The sequence below is a fragment of the Macrosteles quadrilineatus genome, unplaced genomic scaffold, assembly GCF_028750875.1.
Source record: "Macrosteles quadrilineatus isolate MER2022 unplaced genomic scaffold, UCM_ALF_1.0 Scaffold_1__1_contigs__length_201487025, whole genome shotgun sequence".
NCBI lineage: Eukaryota > Metazoa > Arthropoda > Insecta > Hemiptera > Cicadellidae > Macrosteles > Macrosteles quadrilineatus.
The window spans coordinates 179103407-179116579 of NW_026542594.1; the positions used below are offsets into that span (position 1 = coordinate 179103407).

The 13173-nt window shown below is 32.1% G+C and overlaps 1 protein-coding gene across 1 annotated transcript; it reads left to right on the top strand.

Moving 5' to 3' along the window:
• The first annotated feature begins 2013 nt into the window (after positions 1–2013).
• On the top strand, positions 2014–2496 carry LOC129002911 (transcription factor atoh7-like). Its single transcript, XM_054431034.1, has one exon. The coding sequence runs from the start codon at positions 2014–2016 to the stop codon at positions 2494–2496; it is 483 nt and encodes a 160-aa protein (XP_054287009.1).
• The last annotated feature ends 10677 nt before the right edge of the window (positions 2497–13173 follow it).

Genomic DNA, 13173 nt, shown 5'->3' on the forward strand with positions numbered 1-13173 from the left:
TTATCGTCGATGGAGAAGTTTTGACTTGCGTCGATAATTTGTCAAGTCTTGGAAATTTACCTTGATGGAATTAAGGATGCGACTTTTCTGAATCGTTGGTATATGTAGTAATGTTATGGAATCAAAGTGTAGCGCGAAGTATCAAGAAATTTAAGAGCGCCACTCACGTTCTAAAGCTCCACGATGGTGCGGTAAAATCCTACCAATTAATTATTCTACAGTAGGTATGATAGAACCTGACTCCAGGCCCTCCTGTCGACCTGTGACTGGTCAGGGGCTTAAACCATTGGCCAGTTTCCAGGAATATATAGGGTCAGGAGACAGGTGACATCATACAGACTATATTTATCTCTTTTAGTTGCCTGCGTTCTTATGCTAGTAGTTTTTATTTACCCTATGCATTTCGCCAGCTTTGTGTGGTATCTTCAGGGAATCTTCTTCTATAGTATTTCACTAACACTAACACTATTGAGTTTTAGTGTTGAAGGTGTGAAGGTATTGAAATTAATGATTTAAAGTTCTGATTCAAGTCCTTGAAATTAGAAAAGCACAAAAAATTACCAATCGCTTTTAAGTATATATTAAAGCCGTAGCGAAGTGATTCGGAACCCAACATAAACTGTTAGTCCATACCTAGGAAATCAACCATGTAGCCCTATATGTCGTAGACAAGTAGAACTTTTTCCATATGAAGAACTGCCTCAATCAAGAACACGCATACTACTTTTCAGTTAAACCAACCCTGTAAGTAACGGTTTTCAAATAATAACTAAATTAGTACATTACATTCCTCGAAAACGAGCGTGATCACTCCTGATGAACTGTTTCAGTTATTATCTGTCAACTATGATAATTAGCGAAAAAATATTTTCTGTGATCAGCTGTCTGATTAAAAACTTCAAAAGGCACATTCCAGTGATATCAATAATTGTATAGCTGTATAGCAATAATGTTAAGACCCTACAGAATGTGCACTTTATGTAATGTCAATCTGTTTGGATTGTTAATACAGCTTTACGATAAACTCTATTCATCAACATCATTTTTGGTTATAGCATTGTTAAAGAGATTCAATTTTTTAAACATATTACATTGTAATCAATTGGTGGATAATTGTACAGTCATCATAACAGTTTATAAGAAATGTAAAGCAAAGACTTTGACGTAAAACATTTCGTAAATTTGGATTTTTGTTCGACTTTTTCAAAAGTAAAATAAATTATTTAGTGGTTTAGTTTATGTTTAGTCTTTAAATATATGATATGGTTCATCGGAAAAATCATCGAGTTTTCGAATAAATTAAATCTATTTATTTTATAAAATTAAACGTACATATGGGTTTTCTACGATTTATTATACATTAAAGGCAAAACTGTTTACGGTAAAGATGAAGGGAAACACCCCAATTTTACGAAAACTTTCTTAAAACACTATAATCGAAAATATCCAAATTTTTCCCTGAGAAACTGTCAACTGTAAACCTTTTTGCAGACATTCAACAGAACAAAGTGAATATGTAGACAACAAACTGTCATACACTTGGTTCAAACACATTTTATTTGAACAAAAAGTCGACTAAACGATTGGCTGGGACAATCTTGAGATTGGTCGGCTCCTTTGATCGGACGTCACGTGACTAAGGAGGGAGAGAGAGAGAGAAGAGATCGCAGGTAGATGAGATCTTCCAGCATCACTATCAGTAACCGGCTGAGTCTCGGTTGATCAACACCTCAGAGAACCACACTGCTTGCTTCTTTGGATCGTGTCGAGAGTATTTTGGAAATCGATTTTTGTTTTCTAACACCTCTACATTTTTAGTTTCTGTTTTATTCTGTGAAAATTTGATTTTGAAGATTTTATCAAAGGAATTTTGCTTTTCGTGATGTTTTTTTCATTTTTTTGACTTGTAGTCTAGCATGTTTTTGAACGCAGTTCATTCGTTTTACTATTTCGAACTCTGAGAGGAAAAAATTAGTGAACATTGTAGATTCAAAGCAAAGTTTTGAAGTGAACATGAGTGCAGCGATGTTTCAAGGTATGGTTATCCCCAACTACTACCCCAAGGAAGTTCCCCACGACGCGTGTTCCGACGGATACCACAGTCCAGTGTCCAGCCCGGGGGGTTACTACCCAGCGTACACCCCTACACCTACCCCTCCCAAGTACCAAGACCCTGGACCCTCCGACACCTGGCAGAAGGACTACGTGGAAAACAGCTACGGGAGGTTCTACGAAGAACCGAGGTGGAAGCAGCAGTGGAGTCAAGACAACGATGAGCCCCGAAGAAGATCTTCAGGAGTGGATGTAGTGAAACGACGTCGACTTGCAGCGAACGCCAGGGAGAGACGTCGAATGAACAACTTGAACGACGCCTTCGACCGCCTCCGAGACGTCGTACCTTCCCTTGGGAACGACCGAAAGCTCAGCAAGTTCGAGACATTGCAGATGGCGCAGACGTACATATCAGCGCTGCATGAACTTCTTCAGCGGGACTAAGTGCTCTGGAGACTTCAACGCTGCGAAAGACTGAAGTACACGGTACTAAGTGCTGTAAGTTGATAAACACTAATTTTTTCATATTTTCTTCCCAGAACTAAGCGATAATTCTTTACTCATACCACTTACACATGCATACAATAAATCATTTGGTTAATCTCCAACTTAATATTTTTTATAAAACATTTTAAAAATTCACTGAACTTTTTAAATATTTAGTTCATGTGTTTTTCCTAGTACTGATTGTAGTTTATTTTTCATGAACAATGTCAATGGATATTGGCTATTTGCAAATGTAGCGATAACAACCAATAACACAAAATAGATAAACGTGATCATTAAGTTTTTTAGTTGCAAAAACGTTTAAAAAATCAAAATACGTTAAAAGTATGTTAACCTGTAATCTAAACTATGATAACCCGTTTTTATTTATAACTACAGCCAACTTTAATCATACGATACATACATACCTAATCAAATAGTTTAATTCAATACTTCAAACTTTTTTCTGTTTGGGGTTGTTTAATTTTACTACCTATATATTTTATTTGTCTATTTTGATTTCTTATATTTACAAATATTAAACTTTTTTTTTTTTGGACTTTCTGATTTACGTTGTATGTTTAAGATAAAAGTAACTATGCTATATTTATTTAATCAAACCAAAATTTTGAATGTGTAGAAAGGTTTTACGAATTAAAATGAGTATCAAGTATTGAGTAGGTTTACAATGGGCTAAGGTACGTAAATTACGAAATACCTAGTAGAACAAAACATTAAATTTTTGATACAAAATTATTCTTGGCGACTTCAAATCTATTTAGTAAACCACTAATTATGAATTAAAGCTAGTTAGAACATTAACTACGTTCCGAGGTGTAAGTTCAAATCCCGATGATCGCCAATGGATTTTAATTGACAATGACGTGACCCAATGGTGGCCTCAATTCCACTTTAACTCGTAAAATCTAAGAATCAAAAGAGACACGTACGCTAAGAAATAAGAAATTTTCCTCTATCGTATCTTTTTCCACTAAAGCCATACATTAGTTAGATCTAATTTTTATTAGTTAAAGTAGTATTATATAAAAGTTCCTATTAATTGTGATTTTATTAACTGTGCTCACTAGGGAAGTATGATTTTTACACTTGTATATTGTACATATGTAGCTTTAATTCGTTAAGAATTACGGCTAGTTCGTTTAAAAATTGATGATATTCAAAGAAAACATTATGATCTGTCATTTGGCAGAAAATCCTTATAGTTTCATAATAATTCAATAATTCGACAGATGCTAATTGTGTACATTATTGATCATATTAACATTAATTGAGCCTGTAAATGTACACAGTTGTTAGTTGTGGTGTAATCGACAAGTTTGTTTCGAAAATATTTGAATTTTTCTTTATAAAGCACTGAGTTGTTGGAAAAGGCTCTTGTAACTAGTGGTTCGTTTATCAATAGGTTCTATTTCATTATGGTAATAGTGTGTTGATTTTCCTTTTGAATGCAATTAGTTCAGTTTGTTATAAAACTCAATAAGTGATGTGTTTGAATACTTCTGTGTATATAATCTCAAAGCAAGACTGATATTTAGATCTAAGTGTTGTATATTTGTAAATAAACACAAATCTTTAGAATTATTATTGTTTTATTTTCTACAAACCATATTCCCCTTTGACCCATTATGCTTCTTTTTCAATAAACTTACAAATAATAATAAACCAAATTTATTAAGGCAAACAAAAATACTATGTATTTACTTAAAATGTCATTTTAGTACCTATTTAATAATTGCAAACATTTTACTTCATTAACTTAGCTTGTAAACTAATTAATACTTTCTACAACAGCACCTATATATAAAACATTTATTTTAAATTTTAAACATATTATAATTTTTATATATGCCTTTAAAAGTTTTATTTAGGTAAGTTTAAGTGGCAATTTGTGTGTGGTAATGATTAGATGAATATGCATTTTCCGATGTTAAAAGTGCTTTCTAGTAAAACTAAGAGATATGGCAGAGAAATAATGAAATAATGCAAGGTAATATGCTTTTAAATCATTCTTATTATACTCAAACTATCCTATAATCTTCAAACCAAAAACTAAAACTTAGGTTTCCAATTGATCAGCCTTGGCACCTTCAATAATTTTAGAATAGTTTAATTCTATTTAAGAATTTTATATTCTACTTACTTTTGCCAGAAGGTGTCAAATGTAGATATTGTTCATGCTGTACATGTTTCGAGCTACACTACAGGCCATCTTCAGCAGCATTCTTTTTTTTTATCGACAATCATCTCTTGATGTGATACATTTTAAATGCAAGAATGCTGCTGAAGATGAGCTGTAATGTAGCTCGAAATATGTACAGTATGAACAATGATTACATTTGACACCTTCTTGCACAGTTAAGTAGAATCTTATCTATTGTAAAAACATAGACTTATATTAACTGTGGTATCTTAACTTAACATCTTAAGCCACCATTGGGAACAAATAATTCACTCATATATCAATAAACAGTTGAATTTATGGTGTTTCATTTTACTGAAGCAATATTTAACACAAAACCACATTCATGATGCCGAATTGATAACAAACTCGAATTAAATCAGGTTAAATATTAGATCTTGATAAGAAAGGATCAACTTCCGTCGGCCGTGGGAGAGAGGTCCTTCCCAGGGGTGTCCTTGAAGGACCTTCATCCTTCGTCAATGCAGTAGCCACCGAGTCTGCAAAGGAACTATACTGATTATGTGGACAAGAGGCGATAAGTATAAATGTATATTAAGGGTGTTTGGTCACAAATTTTCATATCTGATTTTTTGTTATTGTTCAATTGTACTAAAAATTAGAAATACAAATATATAAGAAAAAATTTTTATTTTGAATATTAAGTGAGATATGGAGCTTAAAAGTAGTAAATTTTTCATCTTTGGTACCAATTCACAGGGAGAATGGGTAATGCGATTCTCACCAAAATTGGCATTCAGGTGTGGAAAAATAAGATAATAATCACTAGCTATTTACTGTAAAATTATAAATTATAAATTTTTTTAAATTTTATTTTTTATAAACTTTTTTTTTTATTAAAAAAAAATAAAATAGCTGTTTGTTTTTGGGGGAAATTTATCTGTAGGGTATTTTGAAATTTAAAAAATGTGATATGTTAACACGTTTAGGCTGTGAATTCGTACCTTTGATGCCTTGCGCTGTCGGAGCACTACTCGTTGAGAGTTTGTACACTAACATAGGGGCTTTAGAATACTTTAACATCACGTAATTATTAACATCTTTTATCATTGAAAGAATACGTTTATCGTTGTATTCTAAAGCCCCGGTGTTAGTGTACACACTCTCAATGAGTAGTGCTCCGACAGCGCTAGGCATCAAAGGTACGAATTCACAGCCCAAACGTGTTAACATATCACATTTTTTTAAATTTCAAAATACAGATAAATTTTCCCCAAAAACAAACAGCTATTTAAAAAAAAATACAACCCCTAAACTATCCTTCCTATAAATGACATGGGATGCATTTTTTTGTATTTGGCACTTGAATATCTCAGTAAACGAATGTCGTAAAACAATAACCTTATATACATTTTTTATGCTATGAGTATGATTATAACCAGGTATCATAGTTTATGTGTATAGTAAAAAAACGTTTTTATCTCAAAACTCCATTACACCTTGATTGAAAATGTATGCCAAATGCTTTCAATATTGGATCATAATTGCTCCAGAATGTATTACAGTATATGTATAACATTTTATACGAATACGTATTATATTTCGACACAAAGTCGATGCATGGTTCTTTCACCTGCGAAGAAAACGCGTTTTGATAATACTTTCTTCAATTAAGCACGTGTTTTAAAAATTACTATAAAATGACAGAAAAATACCTATATTAATTACATCAGCTCTCTCAATGTTAAACGTTAAGGCACAATACAGTGTAAGGATTGGTCTTAAGATTTTACAGAAGGACGGAGAGTCTATTTGAAACATTCAAAGATAATTGCACAAGAGAAATTAAGTTTTCATTTTATGACTTTCATTCTTAGAGCTGAGAAATCCCATTTAAGTTAACACAAAATTACATAAATAAACCATTAACCAATGGGTCCTTAGAGTTAAATTTGTTTAAAGATATATTTTGACATGTCTAACAACAGATTATGATAATAGAAAGTAGTCTACAACCAGATATAAATATAAAAGGGAATCAACAACTTTTCTAAAAATTATTTTAGAATTCTATGATGCATTTATTCTGAAACAATACTTAAAAATAAATCATGTGTTGTGTATAGTTAATGCAACTCCTTCTAAAAACGTGTATTTTGAATTGTTAATAACTTAAATTATTGAGATAGATCATTTTTTTATTTCATTTATAAAAGTAACCCTTATTTCGCCGCGGGTTTATGTTTTATGAAGTACTTGTTGCTATATCCGATCTTTGCAAAAGAGAGAGGATGTAGAAGAAAATAATGGAAAATATTCAATGTAAGGTTACACATTTAGTTCTGTTTTAAGTACAAACCTAACCCTTATTCCGATAATATTTTCTTTTTATTAATTTTAAGGATGAAAGACACTGGTAAATTACTATTTAAGAAAACATATAATTAGAATAGCTTACATAGTAAACCTTTTAAACAATATTTATCCATTTACTAGTTTAGTTAGCCCTTCAAATGGAATATAAAATACATTTAATGTACAATAATGTATTAGTATCAATTAAAAATAGAACGTAAAATATGTTTCCTTAAATTTAGTTTTATTGTATATTTTTGCATTAGTTATTAATATTACATCGATAATGTGTTTATATTATTTTTACATTAAATTTTTATAAACTATATAAATGTTTGTCATGCATTGTTTAGAAAACACAGTATATGCAAATAAACACCGCTGGACACTGTGCACCACTAACACCAGGGGACTCTGCTAAACGTAATTAATGCTCATTCCTTTACAATTAATCTATCTGTACGTTAATATGCAAGCATTTTTCATTAAAACCTTTTTTCTCAGCTCGTGTGCATCGCAGAGAAAATCTCTACATACTACTAGAAAGATATTTTCCTGTAGATGTGCAGATTCCTTTTCGAAATTAAAATAGGCTAAAAAATAAGCAAAAATAATAATTTAAAATTTTAAAAAACTAACATGGGCCTTATGGATTGCCATGCTGGTGACATAATAACAACAAAAGATAAACAGAAAATCGAAACAAATGGATGAAATTCCAATCACATGTTTTATTTGCAGCGTGGGGGTGAAAATAGAGAACTCTGTACATTAAAATTACTTACTTTTGGTCAAGTTTGCAACCATTGGACCACCTCTAGTTCCTTTAGAAATACCACAGTGGTTTTTGCAAATGTTTTGCATACTCTGTATGTAAAATACTAAGTCATTTTCAAATTATTATTTGAGAAAAATACTACTATGAACAAATATTTTTAGCATAAACGTTGTATTTTAAAAATTGTTATTATCTCACCCGGTTCCTTGTTGTTATTCTCAGGACTTCAGACAAACCAGTATACGGTACTTTCCTGTTAAAGGGAACATTCTTTATTATCAATGATTTTTTCGATATATCGATATGTTTGTTTTCCGATCCATAACAAATTGACAACAACTAACTGATCTTGTTTAGGCTAAAATAGTCTATTAAAATGAAACTGTTCTTAGCTAACATAACATAACCAACCAAACTTGCTGTACCATTTAAATATTCCGTTTGGGTTTGATAACAGAAAAGGCAAGTTAAACACGGAATTTTTAAATGTTACAGCAAGTTTTGTTAGTTATGTTAGGTTATTTTTTTAGAACACTTTCATTTCATTATTGTTTGTTGATACTGAACAATATTTATCGTAGTTGTCAGCTGATATGTTTCAATTTGTTAATATCGATATACCGAGAAAAAAATCATCGATAATAATGAATGTTCCCTTTAACAGCAAAGTACCCAGTATACAGTAAAACCTCGATAACAAGACTCTCATGTTGATTATCTATATAAATAAAATTAGAGTTTTGTCTTTAATACTATTTGTTATCAAAATTGCGTTCTCATCGAGATTTACAATGACATATGATTATGGGCCAGATAAATTCTAGAGGATTCGAAAATGACACTTATTATCAAGGTTTGCTTGTTATCAAGGTTCCCTTGTACTTTATCACTATCTAAACACCTAGTGAACGGTTTATTGAACAATGTTCTGTTTGAAGAAAATGGGGTACATTACTTTAGTATCCAAAAGTGAACAGTAAAACTAAAATCCGTAACCAATGTCTTCGGTAGAGTTCAGATGACGTTCACTCAACAAGTCCAATAGCCATTATAGCATTAAGTATGTACACTTACAGGGATACTTAATGAATCATTTCAATGAAAAATTAAAAAGAATTTTTTTCTCTTAAAAAATAAATGCTGAGCTTAAAAAATTAACTCATTATAACTTTTAAATTTTATCTTTGTGTACCGTAATGTTATCGGAACTTTCAGTTCCCAAATTTCAAATTGTACCACATAAAATATTTTTGGAAATTCCACTACCACCATAAATCTCCTAACTGGACCCTATTAGGGCTAATGAGTTGCCGCGTTTTTGCCAACGATCAATTAAACACCAAAATGACCGCTACACTAGCGCCGTGTGCCGCAGCGGTAATCATCGGAACTAGGTAGGACAGTGGCTAACATATGGGGCAGAAGTCAAGGGTCAAAAAGTACACTTTACGATCTGCCGAAGCGCAGGATTGGGGGAGGGGCTAATATTTACAAATCGTTCGTTTTTGTAAAAGTCGGCACGAGCTGTTGTAATCGATGACCGCGATTTTGCGATTTTGATCAGCGGGGATAATTTAAAGCGTGTGGTTTGGGGAGTGAAATTTTGATTAATTCGATAAATTCGGGGTTTTGGGGTGCGTTAGCGAAATGTTTCTGGGTTAATTGTGTTAAAATTAATACAACAAAAGTCATTCACCCCTTGTAAACCTAAATCCAATAAGCTAAGCCATTTCTCTATACCATGAAGACTGGATAATCCACGGGAAAGAGTCAGCAAAAAACAGATGTTGACTAAATTAATCTCAGTAGGACACTGTGTAATTATATTTTTAGTTCTAATACAAACCAAGTTTGTTCCCGGTAGTAAACCAAGTGCATTTTATTCACGGACAACTTTTTACATTATCCCACATATTAAAACGTCAAGGAGTTTTTCAAAGATTCTGAATCAACCAAATAATTAATTTTAATTTTTGGTACAGGTTTTTAGAAATTTAATATTAATTAAATGCTGCTGGTGCCAATTTAACAGTACATTTTTATATGGACAGTTTAAAAACATGAAATACACCATTACAACACACACAAAAAGAATGAAATCATACCCACCCACTCATAGACTTAAATTTTACAATAAGCAAGTTGAGTCTTATAAAGGAGCAAGTGAATATAAAAGTTCAAATAAACAGTTTCAAATTTAAACTAAAACTAAAATCTTACTTGCTTTGCAAAGTAATATATTCAATACAAGAGTATATGAATTAACCATTATCTATATATAAAGACAAAAGTACCCATGAACTTTTGAGAAAACTACAAGTCACACCCCCATAAACCATATACTTAAAATGTTCGTCATGACGAGAAACCTTGCGCAAAATTATCCATTTTTTCATAAATTGCCCTTTAAGGTCTTAGTTGCTGTCCAAAGGGAACTTTCCATATGTACTTAATGTTAAAAATACCTCAGCTGTTCTTATTTGTATGTTATTCTTTCAATTATTTATTACCTTATTAAAATCTGGTGTGATTATTTGTTTGTAATGCTGTATTCTGTTTTGTTTATTTCATCTTAACTGAACCAATCAATAGTTTTTTATAATAATTTGAAGTCAAACGGGTTGAGGCCCGTGGGTAACAGCTAGTGTTATTTAAATAGCTAAGTTGACAGTTGACACTATTCAGATGTACTAACATATACTTACTTGTTTTATATGATAAAAGCTATTTTGATTTTATTTGATATTGATTTAATCAACAACGATAAAGAAGGCTGTAACGAAGGGAGAAAAACTTCATGTTATTCATATAAATACATTTCCAATAGGCATAAACGTTTTTGGCAAATACATGCTGTGTAAGTAAAATACGCAAAAATAATTATTTTGGCTTTAAAATTTAAAAAATATATAATATTTGTGATACTACGCCAATTGATTATTAAAATATTTACTATGAAACGCAATGCTATCTCGCTTTCTCATATTTTTCTAAACTAGTGTAATGTAAAAGCTACTAAATTTAGTACGAGAGGTTAATGCTTACTCAGTAGATGTGAGCTATGTATACATTTTTGTTATTATATGCCTGTTTGAACCCAAATCAAATGCATATTTGCCTAGGTTGCAGTAAGTATACTCCTAATATCGTAAACGTCTTATTGTGGTGTCGATACAAGATTGTGCGTTTTGAGGAGGTGCTGCACCACAGCGGCGAACCACGGAACTCTCTGTGAGTAGTGATGTGTTTCTACAATAGGTAGCGTGGCTACTTGGTTTTCATATTATTCTAGAAAAATCCCTAATTTCTTGAATTCTATCTTCTAGTATATATTTACATCGTAATTTCGTTACCAATTTTGTCACTTACAAACTTCAACTCAACACCTTTGTCATAACCAACTTTAAATAACCACTACATTAAACATTAGAAGAAATACGCTACAATATACTGTCTTACAATACGCAGTTAGAATCTAATCTTAAATGATTAGTCAAATCGACATATAGTATTTATTTTTAACTAGAAAATATCTATTTTAATAATTATAATGATTTTATTAATTTATATCTTTGTGCTTAGACATGTTTTGCTACAACTAATAACATGTGTTTATAATTTTGTCCAGAAGGTTTGGTTAATTAATTTAACAACTACTATTCCTATATTAGGACACCTCTTTGATGAAAAAACTTATTTCAATTTAAATTCCTATGTCAATGTTCTTAATATTATTCCATGGTCGGATCATTGCCTTTTGGATGCTGAATATGCATGAATAGTGAAAGGTATGATCAAATTTGTCAGGCTTGACACTAATTTATATTTTTCCCCACTGCAGCTATACGCTGTATACATAATATAAACTTCGTCTATTGAGAATGAGTTCGGACAAGCCAGAGATATAACTAAAAAAAAAAAAATACATATCGAAAGTTATTGAGCACCATCGGTATGATAACTATATTATGACTCATGTAGCTAAATAATGTTGATATGGTACTAAGCACAATAAAGGTGTTTTTTTATGAATTTAGCACTAAAAAGCTATTATTTATTTTGAATCCATATACCTGGTTATTATCACTTCCATAAGAAATAAAGATCGTAGATTGTATACACAATCTGGATGTTTAAATCCAATTGAAAAACTTGCAATGCTAACAACACTAGCAATAATAAACACAACTTCATGTACATTTAAAATGGCATTTTATACCACGTTCCTAACAAGAATACGTAGTCAGTCATAAATATACGTGACAAAACTTCTTTGCCACTGGCATATTAATTTGTTGTGTAAGCAAATGTATGTTTCGTCCAACAGCAATTTTGTTGGTCTGTATGAAGGTCTTCTACCAGTAGTTAAAGTTGGAGTCTAATTCCCACACTGGTTATAAGTAGCTACATGATCTTCCATACCATAACGGTTAAAATTAATAAATACTAACCAACATTATGGTATACCAACGTTCAAACATAAGGAAATTAATATGTCACTCATGCACTTCGTTGTGTACAGAAACTATACGCTTTCCAGCTTGTGCTATTTATAGTAATAGTAGTTTACGCAACGATCTCTTAGTGTCGTTCTGTACACTACACGTACACTACTTTACCTACAATAGTGTTTTAATTACTATCAATAACTACTCATAATTTCTAAGAAAGGTTATGTTTTCGTAGACAGTGATGCAACGAAACACTCGACGTTCTGTACTCACGAGCACTTCAGCTTCCATATGCACAGAAGGCCTTGGAACAGTTCCTGGGATAACAGCTATTTGTGTAATAGCTTCACTGTACAGCGGAACTGTTCCAAGGCCTTCTGTGCATGTGGAAAATTAGGTGCTCGTGGGTACAGAACGTCGAGTGCAACGAAACATTGTACCAAACACTAATTGCACCAATCAACAATCGAATTGGTCTAAACAGCTGATTAGTTGTTCGAAACATTACAATTTTACTTTTTTTCTCTTAATTCTTGAACATCATTGGCCCGTTACCCTTGTTAACTGAATCTTTTCAATACTAAGAACTGAACTGAAATAGCTACTTTTAAAAACGGTCGTAGGTAAATTATTTTTCCCAGTAGGGTTGTAAATAACCGTATACGGGGAAGAGAGTTTTCAAAAGGCCGTCGTCGGGTAAAGACCCCGCGGTAAGCCGTGGTGTAAGGCGATCAGTTTAAACATCAAAGTGAGATTTTCCCGTCTTTTGAGCTTCCACGCTTCTCCCCCTCCCCCTCCCCCTCCCCCAATAAACACCCTTAGCCTTTAAACGTTCGTTCCACACTGGAATCAAAACCAAGAGATTTTACCTGGAAGCGTAAAGATCTGTT